This window comes from Mauremys mutica, chromosome 11 (genome assembly GCF_020497125.1).
Source record: "Mauremys mutica isolate MM-2020 ecotype Southern chromosome 11, ASM2049712v1, whole genome shotgun sequence".
Lineage (NCBI taxonomy): Eukaryota > Metazoa > Chordata > Testudines > Geoemydidae > Mauremys > Mauremys mutica.
In genome coordinates, this window is record NC_059082.1 from 54,429,568 (window position 1) to 54,453,958 (window position 24,391).

General features: G+C 58.5%; 1 protein-coding gene across 1 annotated transcript in view; it reads left to right on the top strand.

Moving 5' to 3' along the window:
• CLCN7 (chloride voltage-gated channel 7) overlaps positions 1-8,898 on the top strand; it is a 56,027-nt gene extending 47,129 nt beyond the window's left edge. The window contains exons 17-25 of the mRNA XM_044979349.1: positions 1,496-1,665; positions 2,197-2,248; positions 3,206-3,333; positions 3,773-3,858; positions 5,446-5,578; positions 6,731-6,790; positions 7,723-7,899; positions 8,206-8,286; positions 8,445-8,898. Coding sequence (XP_044835284.1) covers positions 1,496-1,665; positions 2,197-2,248; positions 3,206-3,333; positions 3,773-3,858; positions 5,446-5,578; positions 6,731-6,790; positions 7,723-7,899; positions 8,206-8,286; positions 8,445-8,531 — 974 coding nt within the window. The 3' untranslated portion in view covers positions 8,532-8,898. The remainder of the gene's footprint in view (positions 1-1,495; positions 1,666-2,196; positions 2,249-3,205; positions 3,334-3,772; positions 3,859-5,445; positions 5,579-6,730; positions 6,791-7,722; positions 7,900-8,205; positions 8,287-8,444) is intronic.
• The last annotated feature ends 15,493 nt before the right edge of the window (positions 8,899-24,391 follow it).

The following is a 24,391-nucleotide window of genomic DNA, read 5'->3' on the forward strand; positions in this document are numbered from 1 at the left end:
GGCACAGCACTGTAAGGAACACGATACACCGGGTTGAATTGTCTTGGCTTCCGCAAAGGAAAACGAGGCCTCTCCAGTGGATTAGAATTCGTGGCCTTCTCCAGAACTGGCTGTGCTAGATTATCTGGGCTTTCCAAAGTCTTTGAAGTCCCTCGCAAGAGGCTGTTAAGGAGAGTACGTCCTCCAAGGGGAGGGTCAGAGTATCATCCTGGGGTAGAAACTGAGAAGCAGAAAGCCAATGAAACAATCGGTTTGAATTGTGGCCAAAGGCTACGGGGGTGGGCAGATCCTGGACTAGGCCTGGAGTTCAGTATGAAATTAACAACCTGGAAAGAGGAGTGAGCGGTGAGGGTGAGTCATAGAAAGGACGATTGAGAGACACGTAGAAGGGCCTGACCCTGCGAGGGGGAATGAGCAGCATGCGGGCGGGTGAACTGCTTGACAGCTGGTGGATAACCCGGTGGGAAGAGGAATCGGACCTGCTCCTACAAGTGTCTCAGTCTGAATTAACCCTGGCAGCTCACCGCAAACCTCTGCTCACGGGAGCAGAGATCAGTTTAGGAATGAGACCGAACCCCCTGAATGAGTGAGCTGCTCCCCAGCGTAACAGTGCCAGAACTGCTCAGCCCCGTCTGAAGGGGCAGTGAGCGGGGACAGGCGGGCACAGGGAGGAGCAATGAAGACTTTCCTGCAGAGCAGTGTTTCGTGAAGAGGTGAATCGGGTCTGGGAAAGGCCTCCTGGCTAACGAGTGGGGCGGGGGAGCATTCATGGGAGCCCTTTGTTCAGAGCAAGGGGATTTGGTGCTATTGAAAGGCAACGGGGATAAAATAGCTGCAAGGAAAGCACAAGTAACCTGCGGCGTCCCTGGCCAGAGAACATCGGGGCCAAGAGCAGAGCAGGGTTTGGAAAGGCCTGGCCCTTGTGTGGCCCACGAGAACAGCTGCAGTTACAGGATTTTTTAAAGGTTTTAGGGCTGTGAACCGTCCTGCTCCAGGGCATGAGCTGGCTGCAGGGTTCGGGGCAGGCTGTCGCAGGCTGGGGCTGCGTTCCAAGTACCTGCCTGCGGAGGGCTTGGCGATCGGAGCCAGCCAAGGGACGAGAGGGGGAAAGATCTCGTTCTTTGAGGGGAAATACCAATCTTCACTTGTGAGACGTCTGCAGTGGCTAGGTGGGTCCATCCTGCTGCCATGACCATTAATGGAGGGGGATTGGAGCAGGGTGGTGAGGAGCTTCACTGGATCCGGGGGATGGGGGAGGGTTGTACAATTGGTTCTGCCCTTTCTCAGCCCCCTCGGTGATGCTGTTCTCTAGGGTGTGCGATGACAGACTGATGCGCCTTGCTCTTCTGGTCTGACAGGCTGGTGTACGTTTGCAGGCGCCCATCCTCTCAGACCCACATCATGGCAGTAATGGGGGGGCTGCTAACGAGCTCTGAGGTGTGGAAGGGGTGAAACCAACCGCCTGGGCCTCTCCTCTTCTCCCCCTCCCCCGCAGGTTCTTACAATCCCATGACCCTGGGGATGTTCACCCTGATGTATTTCTTTCTGGCCTGTTGGACCTATGGGCTCACGGTGTCGGCAGGTGTCTTCATCCCTTCCCTGCTGATTGGAGCTGCCTGGGGGCGACTCTTTGGCATATCGTTGGCCTACCTGACCAGTGGAGCGGTGAGTTACCCCCGGGCGGGGAGGGAGCTCTGACCTCCAGAAACGGAGTGCTGACAGTGAAGCCATGTTTTGCTTGCAGATTTATTAGTGCTCCGTGTCTGGAGGTCAGCTGAGGAGCTGTGGGGGGCGGAGGTCGTGCTGGAGTTTTAGCTGGGTTAGTGGGTGAAGGAAGAAAGACAAGCTTAGATACTGCAAAATCCCAGCTAGAAAGGGAGTGGATCCTGCTTGCTGCCCTTCGCCGCCTCACCCAGCAGCAGCTCCTGAGCAAGCGCTATACAAGTCCTCCCGAGTGGCTAAGGCTCCCTGCAGAGCGTCCCCTGGGCAGTGCTTGCTGGAGCTTGGTGAGGCTGTTGTCAAGGGGCCTTTCCCGCTGTGCAGTGTATTGGATGCTCCAGCAGATGGGTGGCTGCGGCTTTTGTTGTCCGGCCTGTGGCTGGCACGTAAGGTGGCTGCCTCTGCCACTGTGGGGATACAAGTTGGATGGCTCTGTCCCACCCCATGTAACTCGCTATTCCTGTCTCTCCTGTTCAGATCTGGGCTGACCCCGGGAAGTACGCTCTGATGGGGGCCGCAGCGCAGCTGGGTGAGTTCGGCTCGCCATTAGGAAACGCCCGGTAGGAGGCGTTCGTTGCGTTCCATGGAGACTGGGCTGTGTCCGGATGTATCTCTGCTGGGAACATCTGGTAGAAAACCCAGCCTCTCTATGCTCGGAGTGCTGCTGGCCAGCCCCAGGCAGCGTGTCGGCAGCTGACTGCGGTGGGGGAAAAGCCTTTTGTTTAACGTTGAAAGGAATCGTGCACCTGGCATGTCAGGGGTTCAACTTGTCTTGTGAACTGGAGACTGAAGTGCAGCCGCTGGGAGGGGGGTGCTGTGAAGGGAGGGGCTGTTAATGGAGAGCAGGTCTCCCAGGACTGGCCTGGGCCTGTCTTGTTAGACGGCAGCTGGCGGCATGGCACAAAGCACCTGGTTACACACGTCAGACTTTGCAGTGCAGGCTTGTCTGTTCGCTGCCTGACCGTGTCCGGTGTGGAACCACAGAGCTCCCTTGGGTCCCCTCGCAGCCCATGGGTGGCTCCCCACAGAGCAGCACTGGCTGTGGGCACTGCCCCTCGCTCTGCGCTGCCCCTCGCTGCTGCTAATGTTAACTCCTAGCATGGACGAGCCCTGGGTCCAGCAGCAACCCAAAAAGCAGAGCTCTCCACACAGGCACTGAAGAGCCCTAGCAAACATGGCGTCATCCTGGGCTGCAGGTAGCTAGGCAGGGTACAGCCGACGTGAGCCAGCTGGTGCCCTTCCCTCCTGCTAGACTCTGTGCCTCCATTCCCCACCCACACACAACGCAGGCACTGCCCCACCCCATACACCCTTCGTGGAGCCATCTCTCCAGGCCAAACCCCAAGGCAGGGTCGTCCCCAGAGTTCAGGTACATGCAGCAGCCATGGGGGCCAGCTAACGCCCCAGCACAGGGGCTCAGAGCCTTTGTGGGACCCTCCCCTTGCTCTCCCTCCTGGTACCGCCAGCATGTGTGCCTCTCCCTCAGGTGGGATAGTGAGAATGACCCTGAGCCTGACCGTCATCATGATGGAAGCGACAGGCAACGTCACCTACGGATTCCCCATCATGTTGGCACTGATGACAGCTAAGATCGTGGGTGACTACTTCGTGGAGGTGAGCAGTCCAGGCTGTTTCCGTTCTGAATGAGGGCCAGCAGGCGAGGCAACGGCTGCAGGAGCCAGCGGCTGCTCTCTGGTTTGGGGCTGGATGCGAGTATGGGGCTGGTGGAGCTTTGGGAGCCTGCTGACTGGTCGTGGCTCGGCACCGCCACCTATTGAGGCAGCCTGGCTGGGCTTGCCCGGGGAGGCCACTTGATTGGTGGGGATGTTGGGGTCTTTGCCAAGCTCCATTAGCCTGAGTGGAGCAGAGTTAACACCTCCTTAATGGGCTGTGGCTAGTGACCCATCAGCTGAGCACTGAGGGGCTTTGGCAGCACTGCGTGTGGGAAGCCGAGGGACCAGACCAGGCTCGAGCAATTTGGAGGGCCCTTGCGGCCTGTGTCCATGTCATGCCTGCCCTGTGGCTGATTGCTTTGCCTCTCCTCCTGCTGCAGGGTCTGTATGACATGCACATCCAGCTGCAGAGCGTTCCTTTCCTGCACTGGGAGGCTCCAGTGACGTCTCACTCCCTCACAGCCAGGTAAATGAGCTGCCATTCTGCAGGGCTGCTAGGCCCCTGGCCACCTTCCTTGGATCCCTAGTGGCTGCATTGGACAGAACAGCCCCTGGCACCGCAGCGAGTGGGGCTGCAGTCTGGCAGGGGAGAGCAGGTGGAACTCCGTGCCCTGGGCTGCAGAGCTCCCAAGACTGGCTGCTAACAGAGCAAACCGCACAGGAGGCGTCTGCCAGTTCAAATTTCCAGTGCCGCTGGGTCTGAGAGCGTTGAACATGTCTACCAACGGATCTGGTGGGTCTGTCCATTCCCGCCTCACGTCAGTGCGGTGGCACCAGGACGAACCTGAGCTTTTTTACCACTTCTTGGGCAGTTTGATTAGAAAGGGAAGGGGATGGGGTGGCAAGGGGTCCTGGGATTGGGACTGATACAGGGCGCCCCACTGCCGGCCCCAGGGCCCCAGAGACAGAGCTCTGTACGGTCTGGTGGTGTCTGGATGTCAGCCCATTCTTGGTAGCCGAGTGATTGCTTCACAGCCCACTAGTGCAGGGGGTTGTATTCCCCATGGAGGGGGTCTGCCTCCCTGCCCTCCCCAGTGCTCAGCTCGGACTGGGGGCAGGAGTAAGAGTGGCATGGGGGCGGGGCCATCTGCATGGTACTCGCTGCGTGGGATCTGGGAAGTTCCTGTGGGTAGAAAGCTCCTGGGGGAGGAGAGGTGGTGCCGGGGCGGGGTGGAGCTGGGTTCTCAGTCACTGCTGCCCATCCGATGCCTGGGCTGTTCCACAAGGGCCCCCGGAGCTGCATCCGCTCGCTGGATAGTGCCTGGTCCTAGAGGTAGAGGCTGCCCCCTAGTGACAGGCGAAGGAAAGTAGCCGTCTGGAGCTGCTCTCGTCCAGAGGCAAACCCATAGAGACGGGTTTGTGCACGGAGCCTGCCAGGCCCTGGGGAGGGCAGATCACAGCGACGGCAGCTGTGCCACGCACGGACCCCTCCAGCTGCTCTCCTGTTTGTCCCGTTATGCTAGCTAATGTAGTGTTCGTTTGGGGGTTATTTGTGTCTGTGGTCAGATTGGCTGTGACCTTTTTCTGCAGCATGGGGCACCAGCTGGGATCTGGGCATGTCTCCCCAAACAAATTCCCTGCCTTGGCAGGGGTCCCGGGCACTGGTGGCACCTCAGCTCCTCCTGTTCTCTGCCTGTGCACACGACAGCTTAGTCTTCGGTCTAGCTAGGGTGTCTGGACTCAGCGCTGGGGTAGCTGCATCTGGCCCAGGCTGTGCAGGAGAGCAGACTAGATCCCCCGTCTGGCCTTAAACTCTGGGACACTCTGGAAGGCTGCTGCTAAGTGGCTGTCCTGGGCCGTAGCATGGGGAGAACGTAGGGAACTCGAAAGAAGCTGCAGACCCAAAGGCAGAACCTGGCCCGCCTAGCAAGTTTAAATAAGGTCCTCATGATAATGTGGGGACCAGGGCCCAGCCTGGGGTAGGGTGGGGAGTCGACTTTTGGCTGGTGTGGTGGGCACTGCCCTCTGTCTGGGCCGGGCAGCGCACTCCCCCGCACCGGTGGGGAAGAGGCTAGTCCCAGCCCGCTGTCACCTGGTGCTCTGTCCCCTGCAGGGAGGTGATGAGCGCGCCCGTGACCTGCCTCAGGAGGATTGAGAAGGTGGGGACAGTCGTGGACATCCTCAGCGACACATCATCCAACCACAACGGCTTTCCCGTGGTAGAGAGCAGCCCGGACCCCACGCAGGTGGGGCAAACCACTGGCCAGCCGCCGGCCCTGCCCCAGAACCGTGGGCTGCTGAAGTAACACCCACAATGGGGGTGGGGGTTGGGCCACTCTGCAGCGCTCGGGGTGCAGCCTGAACCACTGAATCGGGCCAACGTTTGGCTGCCAGTGCAGGGCCCCAGCCGGCTGGAGACCTGGCAGCTGCAGTGACGTCTCCCTGACCCTTGTGGGTGCTAGGGGGCCTTCACCAAGGCTCCTCCCATGTGCACACCGGCCCAGCCCCTGGGGTACCCTGGGTTCATGGGCACTGGCTGCTCCTGGCATGGTTCTCTGCACCCAGGTGCTCTCAGGCTGGAGGCTTCTCTGCCCTGCAGCTCCCAGCATTGCTGCTGCCACCGGTGAAGCCGACCCAGCGTGAGCAGTGATGGAGAGAGGCTGCTCTGTTCCCTGGGGCTGCAGGACCTTGCTGAGCTGGCTGGGGCTTGGTGTGGTCTCCAGGGGGACGGTCACGACTTCCCCCATCTCTAGCTAGGACTCCCCAGTGCCTCCTGCGCTGATGGGCCGTGTGACCTGCTCGCTGGCAGCCAGGAGCCAATGGGGTGGTATGAGGGTGACCCAAAGTGCCAGCACTGTTCAGAGGTGCCGTGGCCGGGCACGTGTGTCTTGGGGGGCCAGACACCAGGAGAACGACCCGCTCCCCAGCTAGCCCCGTGGTGCGTGTAGCAACATGTGTCCCATTGCCGAAGCCTTGGCAATGCACGGCCCTGCGTGCTAGCATCTTGCACCAGCTGGTACTGGGGAGCAAACCCTGACTCTCCATCAGAAACCGGCATTCCCTGCTGATCCCAGCCCCCAAGTTCCCCGTCTCCCCCCTTGCCCTTTCCTGGGGCACCCAGACGCTCTTTGTGCAGCCCCTGGGGACAGCGAACCAAGTTCTCCACCCCGCTCGTGCTGCATTGCTGCCGTATGGTGGCCTCTCGCCATCCCCAGGGCTGGACTCTGCGTGGCGTGTGCAGGCCGACAGCCGACCCTGGGGCTCTCGGCTCTGCATCCCCATAGGCCTGCCTGCTTGTAACCACGGGGCAATGAGCAGCCAGGGCCTGTCTCTGGCCCATCAGGCTGATTGCTGAGCTCTCCTCGGCCCCTGTCCACGCCCGGCATTCTCTCTTGCAGGTGGCGGGACTGCGAGGCCTGATCCTGCGCTCCCAGCTGATTGTTCTCCTGAAGCACAAGGTAAATGAATCCATGCGATCGGGAGCCTTTCTCCTCCCACGGGACTCGCTGTAACGGCCTGGACAGGCACCGTTGGATGTGTGACCCCTCTGTCCCTCTAGTGGGGTGCGTCCGGCCCAGCCCCTCTGCTGTCCTCTGCCCAGGGCTAGCTCAGGGAGGTGGCATCAGCCTGGTTCAGTGAACCAGGAACTGAACTCCCCTTCCCTGTCGTATTGCAGGGGCTAAGCTGTCCTTGCTGCCCAGGTACCACTGGGCGTGATGTCCGCCACTTCCTGTGGCAGCTCCTGGCTCTTCTCCCCCGCTGCTGTCGAGCAGGGCAGGCTGTAGCTAGGCAGGTCGCCAGCTCTCTGCCGGGGGGCTGCTGTTCCTACAAGTGGTGAAGGGTCCCCCTGACTCGCTGCCCAAGGGCGAGCCGGGCACGTCGGTGCCGTGTGGTGGACCCACCATCCACTAGGAAATGCTTGTGAGCACCATTCTGCACAAGGGAGACAATCCGCTGGCCAAACAGACTGGGAGCCTGGAGATCGGGGCTCTGTCCCCGGCTCTGCCAGCTCTGGGGCAAGTCCCTCTGCCCACCGCCTCCCTCGCAGGGGCTGCCGGCCTGCCTGCTGCGCCCCACGGCAGAAGAGCTGAATGCTGGGATGCAGTGAAGTGGCCTGGCCCTATGGGATGTTCCGGGGCGAAGGACGTTTCTCTGTTTGCTCCATTACGTTCTCGCCCCGTCAAGTGGCAGCTGCCCGGTTTTACCCCAGACTAACTGGATCTGCGCAGTGCTGGGATTCCGGCTGCCCGTGGACAGTTGCTGGCTGCTGCCAGTGGGCCTGCAGGAGCAGAGTGCGACCTGTCGGGGTGGGAGGCAGCTGATCTGCCAGGTCAGGACTCCTGGCTGGCTTGGAGCCACGGCACCTGTACCAAGGTCTCCCCTCTCCTAGGTCTTCGTGGAAAGAGCCAACCTGACCCTGGTTCAGAGGCGGCTGAAGCTGAAGGATTTCCGGGACGCCTACCCCCGCTTCCCCCCCATCCAGTCCATTCACGTCTCCCAGGACGAGCGCGAATGCATGATGGACCTGACTGAGTTCATGAACCCGTCGCCCTACACGGTGCCCCAGGTATGGCTCGCTGGGGGCAGGGCGTGGTGCTGCAGATCCACCTTTGGGAACGAGCCGGCGGGGACAGGGCGGGCTGAGTTGGGCCCACTCCAAATGGGAAGAAAACACCCCTCCCCCGGGGTGAGTGGGGCTCCCTGTCTCACAAAAGGTGGGGACAAGAGCCTATTACAAAGGGGCTGCTCAGTCCCCTAGGCCCTCCCGGGGGGCTGGCACCACAAGGGCAGTGCTCCCTGTTTGGCCCCATGACAGGCAGCGGCTGGCAACCTCCAGGGCTCTCTGACCTCCTGGCCTCGCTCTGGATTGCAGGAGGCGTCTCTGCCGAGGGTCTTCAAGCTGTTCCGGGCACTGGGCCTGCGGCACTTGGTGGTGGTGGATAATCACAATGAGGTGAGTGGCTGGCGGCTCTGGGGCAATGTAGCGCCCTGGTGAGTTCCCCCGGTTCCATATGGGGCAGCCGGCTGTGGCAGAGCCCCGTCACCACAGACACACATGCTGGGGTGAGCTGTGCGGGGCGCTCATTGGTCCCTCTGCCTCCCTTCCTGCAGGTGGTCGGGCTGGTGACCAGGAAGGATCTGGCGAGATACCGACTAGGAAAGGAAGGGCTGGAGGAACTGTCCCTGGCACAGACATGACGCTCCTGGGGCGGTTGCTTTGCCGTATTGAGCCCCGTTCCCCTGGAGGCGTCGGCAGGGAGCTGGTCCCCGCAGGCTGCCGCGCCACCCGGTGCATTCGGCACGAATGCCCAGCCCCTGATTGTGCGTCTTGTCCGTCGCCGTGTTCCCATTTTACTGGCTGCCTGTCCCCTGTGTCGGCTGGGCGTCGCTGCAGCCTCCTCTCCTGTCACCCGCGGGAGCAGGTGCTGGGCAGATTCCTGGTTTCTCCCCTCTGCACGCTGGGCCCTTGGAGCAGCTTTGAGGCTAGAGAGCACTGGGGTGGGGAAGCCGATCCCAGCCCCCTGGGGGAGCGTGAGCATGCTACGAAGCTGGGCAGCAGACATCCCCCGGCCGGCGCATTACAAGCCAGAGCCGCCTGCACACCCCACGCTGCCTCCTGGAATATGTGCTCCAGACTTCAGGAACCAGAATCATGTGGATCTGACCCAGTCTGCAGCCACCATTGACCAATGTCCATCCTGCCTGGGCTTCCTCTGCACCAAAGCCTTTACCCGGGACACAGGCCTGGGAGCTGGCAGGGCCTGGTCCAGTATCTTCTAGCAGGGACCTTGCCACGCAAAGCCTCCCTGGATCCACAGGCCACCAACTGGGGACCAGTGTCTTAATGCTGCCCACAACTGAGGTGGCTTTTAACCCTGCGTGCGAAGGGAGCAGCGTACCCCAATTCCACAGCCCCAGTCCTGCAGGGCTCCGATGACACGGACACACACAGACGACCGAGCAGACGGGCTGCCAGGGACTGGGTGCAACTGGCTCTGCCACGTGCTGCAGCCAGGCCCTATTTGGCTGACATGTCTGAGACCCTGGGCCAGCCCATGGGCACGGCCCCTCCTGGCACTGCCTGTGCTGTGCGTCTCAGACGCAGCCCCCGCCCTCCTCACGCCCTCTTGTCTCTCGCAGGCGCAAATCACCCTGGGCCCCTCCTGGGGAGGCTGAATGGCCTGGGGCCAGGGCTTGTTTGGATGCAGGCGATTGGTGAAGGATTCTCCCTGGGGCGTATGTACCGAGTGGGTGTTGGCGCCACAGGAAGGTACCCGGTGCCGAGTGCTGCCCAGCTGCGGGGCCGGGTAGGGTTGGACCCCATGCTGGGGACGGGAGGTTTCTCTCTGTAGAGCGCAGTAGTTATCAAAGGCCTTATACAACGACCGCCGTGGCCTCCAGCTGCAGCCAGTCCCAGGCACCCATGCAACTGCTAATGGGAAGTGCAGCATCTGGGCCCTCTTGGCCTGTTCCTGGAGAGCAGCCATCTCAGCAGAGCAGGGCTGCCCCCTCTGTCCAGTCTGTGCTGCCTTCCCTGGTCGCTGGGCGTCCTGTGCCTGGCTTCCCTTAGGCGGGGGGCTCCAGGGGATGGGGCAGGGGGCTGAAAGGAAGGGGGACCTGCCTCTTGAATATTTATGGGATGAAGTGATGCCATGTGGGACCCTGAAGAGGGGCATTTACAAACGATCCCCTGCTCCCAGAGAAGGGTTTGCCCCGGTCAGGCAGCCTCTGTCCCTAGCTCCTGTCCGTTCTGCCCGCTCTCCTGGGCTCCACTCAGTGCCGGCAGCACAGGCCTGAGGTGCAGCTCATGCTCCTGATGAGAGGGGGGTGGGTCCAAAATGCACAGAGACCATAAGAAATAAAATCACTGGAACCAAACCGCTGCTGCCGGATCTGCTTTTCCGTCTGCGCCCCGTCCCGGCCGCACGGCTCCTGGGCAGCCCGGTGAGATCTAACGGGGTCAGGCCGGGGCAGGGAGCAGTGTCCGGTTCGGGGGGACAGACGCAGGAAAGAAGAAACGGCTCTGCATGACTGGGGCTTAGAGTGAAGTCATCCTCACCTCCACCTCGCAGAGCTCAGCTCTTGCCCAGCAAGGATGCCCCGTGGCTATGGGGAAAGGCCGGGCCGGTGTGTGCGGAGCCGGGGCTGGCCAATCAGCACACCTGAGCTCGCCGCATGGCAGTCTCAGCCTCGTGCGAAGCCTTTACAAATTGGGGTGTGAAAGTCTGGCCTGAACTCACAGCTGCACTCAGTGCCAAGCAGTAAGTGAAAGATGCTGCTGGTGCCAGTTCCCAGAAGAGGCAGGGAATGTGACAGCAGAAAGTTCCGGGGCGCCAGCTCATCACTCTGCCCTGAGAGCCAGCTGCAGGTGGTGAGACAACAGGACAGCCAGATGCCATCTTGGCCCGCTTGGAGGTGGCAGAGGCTGCCTGCTGCAGGTCACCCATTGCTCCAGCCCACGGGTTCCTGGAGCAGCCTTGGGAGAGGAGGCCTCTGGTCAGTGCAAGCCTTGTTCCTGTGTCCCCTTCCACGGGCCCTGCTCCCCTGCGGGCACAGTCCTGGAGCTAGGACTTCACCCACTGCTAGAAATGAGAGCTAGTGACCAGCCCCTTGCAGCCATTGTAGAGCTGGTCTCCCCTGGCAGCAGGCTGTGCCTTGCCGGTAATGTAGAGACTGTTCATCAGCCAGTGTCTCACGCTGGAGTCTGAAATACCAGCCCCAGTGCGCATCTGTGTCCCAGTTACTCTGGGGTGGAGCAGTTTGTTCATGAGTAGCTTGCAGGTCACAGCCAAGGGCTCGGTCATCACCAGGTGGGGGGGGGGGGGGCTGGAGATTTTACACACCTGTGTCTACCAGAGGGCTGAGATCAGCCTCCCCAGAGCCCTTGGAAACAAGGTAGGATCTTTCCAACCGAGAGAACTTGCCCCCTCCAGGCCGAGTGGATTCCAGTGTCTCCTCGGAGAGCTGCTTTAAACACTCAGGGCTCAAGCCCGCTCGCGTTGTAGATGCAGACCTCGCACAGCCAGCTAGTGCTGCTCGGGCAAGCGTGTTCCTGTACCTCTGGGGCAGGATCGGGCTCTGAAGGGGGGCACGCAGGGCAATGGATGCCCTCCCTCTGGGACCCAAATAATGTTCTCTCAGAGCAGGCCACCATCTTCTCTGCCTCTCCTTTCACCTTGGTAACTGAATTTGTAAAAGGAGCAGTTGCAAACCCCAAGTGTCTGTTTTGGAAGCCTTGAGATTTTCTATAGGGAGATGACCCATGGGAGATATTTTTGTGCTGAAATAAAGGCTGTTTATACTTTTATCCCAGCATCGGCTCCTTTCTCTTGCCATATGGCATTGGTTGGGGCGAAAGGCCAAGGCCACACAGGCTGGGCAGCATTCGCCAGTGTGTACAGGGGCTTGTCCAGGCAGTCGGGCAAGGTGGGCGCTCAGGTGGAGGGTGAGGGCAGAGAGGCAGCTATGGAGTTCTGCTCCCAGACCGATGGGGCTGAGGTGAAAGTGTGTCTGCTGGGAACCTGTTTGTCCTGGGCCCTCCTGCCCCAGCTAAGGCAGCCGGCGATGGTCCCGTCTCTGGGAAGGAAGAGGGAGGAGTCCAGTGGAGAGGGTCCAGAAGGGCGCACATGGGCCAGTGTCTGGCTGGTGAGCATCATGCTGCCCCTCGGATCCCATCAGGACTCGTCAATGTGCGCTGAGGGTGTTACTGCCACTTGCAGCGGGGAGTTGGACATGCAGAGCTGCTGGGGCCTGGCTGACAGTGGGAGAGCGCTGGGTAGAGCAAGCCCCCCACCCTGGTGATACCCCTCAAGGAAACCAGTTGGGTGATGCCAAGGGCTGTGGCCAATCTGCAGGGTCCTTGCTTTGTGCCAGGCATCACCCACCCCCGGTGGTCAGGAAGGACAGTGCCCTTTCCACACTGCCCATTTAACCACTAGAGAAACAAACCTGGATGTACAACTGGAAACAATGTCCCATCCTTCCCGCTTGCCTCCCTGGTGATTAGAGAGGAATCCTATGGGGGGGGGGCAAATTTCAGCCCCCCCCCGGCTCGGCGCTGCCCTTTGTGCCTGGTGCACAGTGTAGTTAGGGGGCTGGTGATCTGGTTGGGGTCATCAGTGGTGCCAGGCTCAGCCCAGTCTGCCCTGTGGAACGCTGGCCAGGACAAGCCCCTACCAAGGGGGCCAGGACCGGCACCCCCCCATCCCCAGAAATGTGCCAGCAGTAGGATCCGTGCAACACCCCCCTTTCCCTTGGCATGTGGCAGGAAACTGCAGGAGGAGCCTGCCAGAGACTCAGCAAGGCACAAGGAGCCGCTGCAGAGACAGCTAACGCAGGGCGCTTGGGGCTTTCCCTGCCTAGTGCTCACTGGCAGCCTCACCACCACCCTGCTGCCCTCTGTTCTAGTGCCCCCCCTTCACCTTCATATCACTCCTGCTGCCACCTTACCCTCCTCCTTGTTCCTTTCCTGCCAGCTAATCCCCTCCAACCTAACCCGCACCTCCTACACCAGGTCCCAGCCAAGTGTTCACGCTGCAGCTATGGTCTGGCCCTACCGCTACCCTGCTTCTCTCTGCTCTAGTTAGACTGGAAGCTCTGCAGGGCTATGGCCATCTGCTACTGCATGTACAGGGCCTAGCGCCACGGCCCGGGTCCCTAGTCACTGCCATAATAAATGTGAGGATAGATTTATTCTCCCTAAACACTGCGAAGCTGGCTGCTCCTATGCGGGCTCCTATTGCTTCTCTCCCTTCCCTAGCTTTCCCTACCTTGGCATTTCCTGTCCAGCTGCCTTCATGCTGCCGCCTTCAATGGCTGTCTGGAAAGGAGAACAGGATCTGCAAGGCGATAATTAAGGCCAACGTGTAAACTTGCACAATCTCTCTCTACTAGCACACCCCAGTGACATTAAGGGGGCAGGCCCCCCACTCTGAGCTGTCAGTGCAGGCGGGCCGACAGCGCTGCATTGGCTTCACTTGGGCCCCGGAAGAGTTCATCCCAACCACAAGGGCTAGAAACTGATTTTTATTAAAACTCCAACTCAGCAGAATGTGCGTTGGCCTGCGGCCCCTAGGTACAGCAGTGGGGCTGGATCAGGCCTGGCGCTTGGGTCTCCAGCTCCCCGGCTATGGCACTTCTGTTGTTTGATGTTTTCAGGAGCAGAAGTTGCAGCTGGTGTTTTGTCACTTAAAATTGTAATGGCTCGTGTATGTGCCACTAGGGGGCAGCACTAATCGCTCACTCACTCTCAGTCTATGCCCACTTCGATTGCCTTGGATCATATTTGGAGCGGAGGGTTCCGTTTCGAAGGCCGTGCTGAGATTGCACTATTCCCATTTAATGACCGTCTCAGCTCTCCAAGGACGCACTCCCTCAGTGCACACGAGGACAGCAGCCGCATGGGGCTTTTGCTCTTGAACATGTGAGAACACTCTGCTTTCTTTTATACTTTTTGGTGCTGGAGCCCAACCTTTGCGATCTCTAGTGGCAGCCCCCAAGAACAGACTGGGAGTACTTCACACCTCAGTAATCGTAAGCCAGTTAAACGTAATGCAACACAGTGAAACAGATGGTTACAGCTCTCTGGGGGGTGTCACTTGTGGAAATGGTGAGGAGCGCAGACTGGCATGGTGCGAATGCCAGTGCACGGGATGGAGCAGCTCTTGCCATCCTCTCCCCAGCACCACGCAGTGGCGTCAGAGACCCAGTACCGTTGACTCCGGTACCCACAAGGGCGACACTGGCACCAGCGGCGTACCAGGCAGCAAGGGGCCTCCTCTGCCTTTCTGTCCCGCCCTCTCCCTTAGCCCAGGGCTTTGCCAGGGCTGTGTTTGTAGCCCCATTGGCTGGGCGGGCTGCTGAACCTAAGGGCTGTCAGCGCCACACCCTGGGGTTTCCCTTCCACACTCAGTGGAAATGGAGCCAGTACTGGACTTGGCACAGGGGCCCTCCTTGGCACCGGGAACCTCTTCAGTCCCCACATGGCCGGTGCTGCCAATGTTGCCATGGCAGCAGGCACCACTCTGAACTTTGGCACCGGTTGTCATGTCAGCACTGACGCTGATGTCAGGGTTGCTACTGCTCCTGGCCCCAGAAATGACAGAGGTGGTCTCAGTGCAGGTGGGACTGTCTCCATTAGCGGCACCAGCTCCTCGTCACTCTGGGGCTGAGTCAGACTAGCTGCTCGCACCTTCAGGGCTGGTCCCACCACTGCCCTCCAAAGCCTGGGACTCCTCTGTGTCCAAGTCAGGGTCTTACTTCTTCCACTCTCCATTGCCTGAGCGAGGGCCATTCATGGAGTGATGTGGGTACCAGGAGTGGCACTCATCTCGCAGTCAAGATGGGGGCCCCTGGCCACCAATGCCCTTTCCATACTAGTGGCCTCCATGGAATCTGTGGGCCACTGTGCTGTCACGGAGCTCCCACTCAAAACTGAGAGAGCCGGCCAGGGCCAGGTGATGGAGGTGATCATTGATCCATCACAGGTCCAGGTACCGGTGAACCTTTCTCCCAAGGAGCCCCCAAGAATGTCCCACCTGGGCCTGTCACCCTGGCCCTGGCACAGTTAACAGCCTCATCCTCCTCCCCAGACAATTCCATGGTGCCAGGCTCTTCCTCTCCATCAGTACTGGAGGATTTCAAGGCGTACCAGGACCTGTGGTGGCATGTGGCTGCTTCCCTGGTATCCAAGTGGAGTTCCTGCAGGAGAATACCCAAAAGTTAGTGGATATCCTTCAACCTTCTGCCCCTGGGTGAGTCTAACGATGCACTCCTTGAGCCTGCTAAGACCCACTGGAGCACACCAGCTTTGGTACCGCCTGCAGCTAAGCACATGCAGAAGTGCTACCTCATTCCCATGCATGGATTTGAGGGGTGGTTTTTTTCCCCATTTAGTTCCAAATTCCTCAGTAGTAACCATGGTGAACAACTGAGTCTGACAGGACAGGTCGCTCCCAACCTCAAAAGTGAACTCTGTTTCATTTGAACCAGGCCGTATATTTACCTGTGTTCTTTCCTGAGCCGCATTCATCTCCAGAGGAGCAGCATCTCCATACATGCCATGTCTAGTCTTCTGTCAGGGCAGGACTAACCCGGTTCATGCTTCACCTCGCCTGCTCATGTCATATGCAGAGCGTATGAAGAGTCACACGGGTCCTTCACAGATGAGCTCTAGATGGATAACATCCTGTATCGAGACTGCATGTGAAATAGCTTCCACTATGCCCCCTCAGTGGATTCAAACTCATTCAACAAGAGCGCAAGTGACATCAGAAGCGTTCCTCGGTGATGTCTCAGTATTGGACACTTGCTGGGCTGCTGTGCGGCCGTCCATAGATAGGTTTACAAACCATTACGCCATTACTGCATCTTCTAAGGTGGACACAGCCTTCAGGAAAGCGGTCCTGTGATCCTTGCTTGGGTGGACTCCAAGCCCTGCCTCCGGAGGGTGTACTGCTTGTGAGTCATCTACATGGAATACACGGCTGCATCTACTTGAAGAAGAAATGGTTACTTACTAACTGTAGCTCTTCGAGACGTAATGCACATGTGCGTTCTGCGACCCACCCTCCATCCCCTCTGCATTGGAGTTTCATCTCTGGGTGTTTGGTGCGATGGAACTGGTGGGAGGAGGGGGGACTGCATGGCCTCATGTAGCCAGGGGAGGAGCTACCATCTTGAGGTGCGAGCACTGCTCCCTACAGCTACTGCTAGGCAAATTCTCTGGTAAGCAGGTGCGCACACACACACACACACACACACACACACACACACACACACACACACACACACACACACACACACACACACACACACACACACACACACACACACACACACACACAGAGTTTCTTTCCTCACTGTCACCTCTTCCCTTGACCTGCAGCCCTGGGTCACGTCACCACCAGAGCTGGTCACTGGACTAGGCCTGCACCAAGCCCCGATCTCTGATCTCTCTGTTTCTGAGTTCCCCCTCTCTGATCATCTCCTGGTCTCCTTCACCATGGCCCAGCAGCCCCCTCCATTGTGCCCTGGCACTTGGCCTTTCCGTGACCTCCAGTCCATTGGAGCTGGTGACTTCTCGTCTGCTCTCAGCCCTCCCCTCCTTCCTTTCCATTCTCTCCATGTGGCTCCCTGGACTCTTTGGCCCCTCTCCCATTGTAAGGTCCAGCCCTGACTCACTCCCCCAGCCTGCCCTGGTGCTGCAAAGCAGCTCTGGTGTAACCCTGTTGCCAGGCTGGCTTCCTCCCCCAGTTCTGGCATCTTCCCTGTGAACCAGCTCCATTTCTCCATCCGAACTCCTGCCCACACCCATGATCCCAGCTGCCTTCTCGCTGCTCCTCAAGCCCTCCCCTTGCTGATTTCTTTCAAGAGAACTGAAAAGTGCACCAGGACCTTCCCATACACTTAGCTCACCCTCCCTTCCCCCATCCCCTCCCACACTCTTCTCCTTTCCCCTCTCCCCAGTGCAGAAGTATCTGTCTGACCCCACTAACCCTTCTGCTGGTCCCCGTGACCACATCCACCTCCAGATCTCCCTCGCACCCCCTCCCTTACTCCTCTCCTAACCACTCACTCCCCTCTGGCTCTTTCCCCTCACCATACAAACATGCTCTAGTTTCTCCCATCTTAAACCCCCACAGCCCGTTGACTTCACTTCTCTCTCCAGCCACTGCCCCATCCCCCTTTCAGCTCTAAGCCCATTGAGTGCACTATCTGCAATTGCTGTCTGAGGTTCCTCTCCTCCAATTCCATCCTGGACCCCATCCACCCGCCTTCCCAGCCTTCCCACTCCTCTCACCAAAGAATCTGCCTTCTTTCTAGCCAATGCTCAGAGCCATTGCGCCTGGGACACCATCACCCCAGCTCGTCCTGAAATCTTGTCCTCTTGGCTTCCCTGACTCTGCCCTCTCCTGGTTCCCCCTGGACCTCTCTGATGGCTCCTTCAGTGTGTTCTGTGGAGATTTCTTCTCAGCCCCTTTTCAGCTTGCTGGGAGGATTCCACAGGGCTGTCTCCTTGGGTACCTTTTTTCACTACAGCTCATCTCTGGGTCACCTCATCCAGCAACACAAATCCGACTCGCAGATCAGCCTCTCTGCTCCAGACCTGTCTCAGCCAGACCCATCTAGCCGTCAGCTCATGTTCACCGCAACCAAAAGAGAACTTCAGCTCTTTCATAGTTTCATAGATTGTAGGGCTGGAAGGGACCTCGAGAGGTCATCGAGTCCAGTCCCCTGCCCTCATGGCAGGACCATCCCTGAAAGACTAATTAATTTATCTCACCTACTCTTAAGTATCTCCAGAGATGGAGATTCCACAACCTCCCTAGGCAGTTTATTTCCAGTGTTTAACCACCCTGACAGGAACTTTTTCCTAATGTCCAACCTAAACCTCCCTTGCTGCAGTTTAAGCCCATTGCTTCTTGTTCTATCCTTAGAGGCTAAAGTGAACAAGTTTTCTCCCTCCTCCTGATGACACCCTTTAGATACCTGAAAACTGCTATCATGTCCCCTCAGTCTTCTCTTTTCCAAAGATGAGGAATATATGGTCCACGCTGGTCTTGACTTTGTATTGCAGAGAAGGAGACTGTACTCCCTAAACAATTGGGAGGACTGAAGAAGACTCCTGGGAACTCACTGCCCATGTCCATGCCCTGACCCAGCCTCTTTCTTGATCATTGTGAACACCACCACCAGCCTGCCCGGCACTCAGGCCTGTGACCTGGGCCTCATCGTCACCTTTGACCCCTCTCTCTCTGTTCACAGCCAGGATATAGCCACATCTTGTCAATTCTTTCTGCAAAACATCTCTAAGATAGGCCCCTCCTATCCCTTCACAGTGCTAACCTCCTGCCCAGGCTCGCAGTGGCTCGTGGCCCAATGATTGCTGTAGTTTTCTCTTACTCTGCTGCTGCAAAGATGGTTGTCCTTGCCCTCAGTGCTGGCTATGCCACCCCTCTGTTTGCATCCCTCCACCAGCTCCCCCTTCCTCCAGAGCACACCAGCCTCTCATGCAGGATGCCTTGTGATCCTCCAGGCACCGCCTGGCCTGCCCAGCACCCACAGGCTCCAAGGGCAGCAGCCAGCCAGCCCTGCCAGCCGCTGAGAGATGCCCCAGGCACAGCACCACAGAGGGAGAGTCACCAGGCCCATTGGAGGCAGGGAGCAGCCGGGGGCTTGCTGGGTGCAGCGACCTGGGGGTGGGGAGCAGCAGCTGAACCTATATCTCTGTTCAAGGGGTCTCCGTGGGGATAAGGAAACGCTGTGGCTTTGGGCTCAGCCCCCAGCTGGGTGAGCTCCATGGTGCTCTAAGCCACCTTTGCAGCTCCCTGATCCTGGGGCCAGCTAGAGACCAGTTTAGCTCTTAGCAGATCTTAGAGCAGCCTTAAGGCTGCAGCAGTTGCTAGAGACCATCTTGCCAGCCAGGGTAGTGCTCCAGGCCCACCCCCTTCCAGAGAGGCTGTGATGCAGAGAGGGGGTAGTCCTGGCTTTGCACTCCCCATGTGCACATAAAAGGCCTGACTTGCAGGATGCACCAGCTGGGGGTGCCGCACTGGAGCTCCCCAGTGACCTGGCCCAATCTCCAAAGTGGTGACGTGACCCCGTAGCTGAGGGGGTTCTAGAGCAGGCTTGTGTCTGCCCGCTTGCCACAACTCGCTCTCCTGATGACTTTGGCTTGTGACTACTGGAGCAAGTGCTACACGCATCAGTAAAAAGAACAGGAGTACTTGTGGCACCTTAAAGATTAACAAATTTATTTTAGCGTGAGCTGCAGCTCACTTCTTCAGATGCATAGAATGGAACACACAGACAGGAGATATTTATACATACAGAGAACATGAAAAGGTGGAAGTATGCATAACAACAGGAAAAGTCTAATCAATTGAGATGAGCTATCGTCAGCAGGAGGAAAAAAAACTTTTTGAAGTGATAATTAAGATAGCCCATAGAAGGTGTGAGGAGAACTTAACATAGGGAAATAGATTCAATTAGTGCTACTCTGAAACACGCATCAGTGTGTGTCAGGAGGTTCCCTGGGCTGTGACTCCCAGCACAGCCAGGGAAGCATTATGGGAGCCCAGCAGAGACATGGGGAGAGCTGGGGGTCCCCCCTCCAGTTCCCCTCCCTTGTTAGCGGGTGTACTCTCTCTGGTGCCAACGCTGCAGGAGGAATGTTAATGCAGGGAGTCGCTGAATATTTCTGAGACGCAGCCTCTCCAGGTCTGCAAATAGAGATGCTGGCCCTTTGCTCCCACTGCGAGCCCCGGCGGGCGGCACGGAGCAGGAGTGTTAGTACAAGCTTTTAGCATCCATAAACAACCCCCGAACGCACAGCTCTTATTTGCCAAGATAGCTCCGCTGCTGAGTATCCCTGGAGTTCCCCTCGCACTGTGCGCTGCAAAATCTGGGGGCTGGTTGCTAATGACAGACTGACCGCCCAGCTGAAGGGCTGGACTGGAAGCTGGGGGGCACCAGACCAGGGCATGTCCTAAAGGCCAGGGAGGGCAGAAGAGGGTGCATTGAAATTAGCACTAAATACAAGAAGCTGGGACTCAGCACAATCTGCTGCTCTCCTGCTTCCTCTCCCCCTGGAACTGGAAGCTTAGGGGCTGGTGTTCTGGGCAGATTTCCCGCTGTACTGAGTGCCATGCACAGGACAGTGCTACCCCTACTCTGCCTGTGCTGCTGGGAGCAGGTGCTGAGAGGCCTCCCGCTCCAGAACCACTCGGGCCCAACGTCAGCCTAGCCTGAGAAAGCGCAGTCCTGGCACCCAGATCTCAATTATGACCGCAAAGAAATCAGGGGCTGCAGCATGTGCTGATGATTACTCACTCACTCACTCACTCCTACCCATCTTCTGGCAGTATTCCCATGAAATCCTTGGCACTCGCTGGAGCCTGAGCTCTACTCGCCAGGAGTAAGGGAATCAGCAGGTGCCCTTAATGCTGGCTGGAGTTTCATGTGTCCTGCATTATAAAATGCACCCAATGGGGCATTCAGTTCCACAAGCGGATAATGAAGATGGAAAACGCTTTGCTGGAGCCCCCCCAGAGCCTGATGTTCGCCAACCCAGCACAAATGGCAATGGAAGCCTGCCTGTGTGTGCTCCTGAGTTCATCCATCCTCTGAGGTGTCTGAGGGTTTGTCTAGACCAGGGATGGGCAAACTTTTTGGCCCGAGGGCCACATCTGGGTATGGAAATTGTACGGCAGGCCATGAATGCTCATGAAATTGGGCATGGGGGTGAGGGCTCTGGCTGGGGGTGAGGGCTCTGGGGTGGGGCTGGGCATGAGGGGTTGGGGATGCAGGAGGGTGCTCTGGGCTGGGACCAAGGGGTTCAGAAGGCAGGAGGGGGGTCAGGGCAGGGGATTGGGGCATGGGGGGGTCAGGGTGCAGGCTCTGGGCCAGGGCCAGCTCCAGACCCCAGCGCGCCAAGCGCGCGCGTGGGGCGGCATTTTAATGGGAGGGCGGCAGGTGGGTCCGGCGCACCCTCCGCAGTCATGCCTGCGGGAGGTCCAACGGAGCCACGGGACAACCGGACCTCCCGCAGGCATGACTGCGGCGGGTGCGCTGGTCCCGCGGCTCGTGTGGACCTCTCGCAGGCACGACTGCGGAAGCTCCACCGTAGGCGCGGGACCAGCGGCACGTCTGCGGGAGGTCCCGCGGAGGCGCGGGACTGGCGCCCGGCAGCGCGAGCAGCGCGGCGCGCCGCCCTGCTTGGGGCGGCGGAATTCGTAGAGCCGCCCCTGCTTGGGGCGGCGCTTACCTCAAGCAGCTCCTGGAAGTACACAGAGGCGCAACCAGGCAGCTCAGTGCACTCCCCCATTCGCAGGCACTGCCCCGGCAGCTCCCATTGGCTGTGGTTCCTGCCCAATGGGAGCAGAGGGGGCAGTGCTTGGGGCAGGGGCAGTGTGCAGAGCCCCCTGGCTGCTCCTACACACAGGGGCTGGAGGCGGACATGCTCCAGGAGGAAGTTTGGGTGGGGGAGGGGACTCAGGGCTGGGGTTGTGGTGTGGGAGGAGGTTCAGGGTGCGGGCTCTGGGTGGCGCTTACCACAGGCAGCTCCTGGAAGCAGCTGGCATGTCTGGCTCCTAGGCTCAGGGACCAGGGGGCTCTGCATGCTGCCTTCACCCGCAGGCATCGCCCTGGCAGCTCCCATTGGTTGCGGTTCCCGACCAATGGGAGCTGCGGAGCCAGCGCTTAGCACACGGAGCCCCTGTGGCCGCTCCTGTGCCTAGGGGCCACAGGGACATGCTGGCCGCTTCCAGGAGCTGCACAGAGCCAGGGCAGGCAGGGAGCCTGCCTTAGCCCTGCTTTGCAGCCAACCGGACTTTCAGTGGCCTGGTCAGCAGTGCTGACTAGAACCGCCAGGGTCCCTTTTCGGTTGAAAAGCAGATGCCCGACAACCCTAAGGCAGCTCCCTCCACCCCAAGTCCTAGTGCAGCCTTGGCATGTTTACCGGGCTGTAGCTTGTCCAGGTGACTCCAGGAAGGGACACTAACATGCACCAGGACTAGCCACATGGCAGTAAGACCCACCTGCACCACGTCTGCACTCACAGTGTGAATGAGGCTGCTTAGTCAGTGTAAACACACCCCTTTCAGCAGTGAAGCCACAGCCTAGGGAGGCTGGGATCTGCTGGGGGTGGGGGATCGGGGTCCTACCCTTGCCTCCTGTCCCCACTGTGACCTATGGCAGGCAATGGGGGAGGGGTTTCTACTAGGGTCACATCCCTGCTCATTACACATTCCCCTGGTTATGCCCAGGTCACTCCATCACCACAGGCCGGAGCCAATGCCAGGCGAGCTCTCTCGCTGGTTGCTGGCAGCCTGGCCTGCAGGTTTGTGGGTGGCTCAGGGTGGGTGAGCCAAAGCACGCTCTTCCCCACAGTGAAGGGTGTAGCCATGCTGGCGGGTGGGCGGGGGCAGGGCTGCTGGATCTCAGCTGCCCTCCCCTGCACGGAGGGATGGTTTACCTAGTCTGGCAGGAGCTATTGACTCGCTGTGGAGGAGGGAGATAGGGGGTGTTCCTGGCAGATAAGAGGTTTGCTCAGAAGAAGACAAATGACTTTGTTTGTTGTTCTTCCCAATCACTGCCCCTGGGGGGGTGTCCCAGACATTCCTTCCAGGAGCCCCTACCCCCTCTGCTCTATGCTCCCCCATTAACCCCAGCGGGGCATGTGGCAGGAATCACCCACCCCCGGGCTGACCTGCAGGGCAGGGCTGGCCCTGGCACTGACACTCAGGAGTGGAGTGATGCCCACGGCCCTTGGCAGTTTCTTATCAGAGGAGGGAGTAAGGCAGAGAGCCCAGAGATAAACACATGGGGCCTCTCGCAGGGGCCAGTATGTGTGGGAGGAGGGGGACTGAGGGAACAACCTGGACGGCCTGGCTTGTCCTTTCCAAAGAGAGAGGGTCAGGCCTGGTGAACACAACCCAAGAACCCCTGCACAGAATGAGTGCCCGCTTCCCTGCAGCCAGCTGGCCACCTTACCTCTACCCAACCCCTCCAATGCCTTCCTGACTTGGACGGTGTCCAGTCCACAGTGCTCCCCCACCGCATCACAGCCCTCCTTGATCTCCCTCCAACCCCACCTGCACTCCTCACGGCCACTTGTGCCCCTGCTCCTCCCACTGTCTCTTTGTGCCTTCATTCAGCCTGCCTCTGTGCATGCACCCAGCTCCAGCTGCCCTCCACAAACCGCAGGCCCTTCCCTGAAGCAGTGACCCCTGGGGCTCCCCAGTCTTCTGCATTTCTGACCGTGCAAGGTAGCAAGCCGTGGCGCTCTGCTGACTCTGTGGTATGGTCACAGGAGCCGGCTCTGGGCTGGGCATGTCTCTGGCTTCATGTTTGTAACTAGAACCGAGCTCTGTTTTTCAGCTGAAGCTTTTTGGGAGCAAAAAATGCAGAGTGGGTGACACCGAAACGCTTCCCCAATTTGTGAGACAAGGTGGGGGAGGTAATATCTTTTCTTGGACCAACCTCTGGCGGTGAGAGAGAGAAGCTTTTGAGCTCCCCAGGGCTCTCCTTCTGGCCAGGTTCACCAAACTCTTCATCTAGGAAACAAACAAAAGTTTTGGATTTTTTTGTTTTTGTTTTTTTTTAAAAACAATTTTTTATTTCCAAATTTCCTTTCCTTTTGTTTTCAGAAATGTCAAAGCCCTTCAAACACGGTCAAAAGCAAATGCACCATTTCGTTCAGCACACAATGAAAATGTTTCTGACTCAGTCTGACCCGAAACAATTATTTGCTAATGTCTCGAAATTGCCACAGAATTGGAAAATCTATTCTTCACCAAGCTGTGTTCATAAGGGTTTGTGTACACAGGGAATGGTCTGGAATGGCTATTTCACACCACCTCCTGCTTGGCGCTTGTCCTCCACAGTAGATATTGGGCTTTAACTTCACACCCTACCTTCGTCTGGAATAGCTTCCCCCCAGACAGCCCTTACAGTACTTCAGAGCTGGTATTAGTACTGCTGCTAACCACCCTACAACTCTTCCAACTGCTAAATGGACTCAGACACTAAACTAAAAGCTGGCTGCTATTGATCAGTGCTCAAATGCCCACACACCAGCCAGCAACTCCATTGATAAAGAGCCGGCTCTGCTCTATAGAGAACCAGTGCAGGCTGGTAGCTCCCTCTCATCTAACCAATGATGATCCAAGATCCTTTGCCTGATGAGCCATTCAACAGCAGCTGGATGCGGGGCGGGGGCGGGGATCTTCAACAATTCACCAGCTCAGCTCAAGCCACCAGCGCGAGACAGCACTCTCCAGAGACGATCAGAATCGATCGTGTGAGCTCTGCAGGGCGCCGTGGGCTTGGCTCATCTTTGGGGGGCTCAGATGTCGCCTCCTTGATTGGGGAAAATACAAGTCATAACTTCCAGGCTCACCCACTCGTGGCACTAATAGTAGCAACCACTCAGAGCAGGTGCATAGTTCTTCATAGTCTGATGCCCCCTCTCCTTCCTTATGTACTTGGGCAGTGAAGTTAGCAGTGGGGCCATCTGAAGGATCACCACTGACATTAAAAGATCATCGCTATGACCC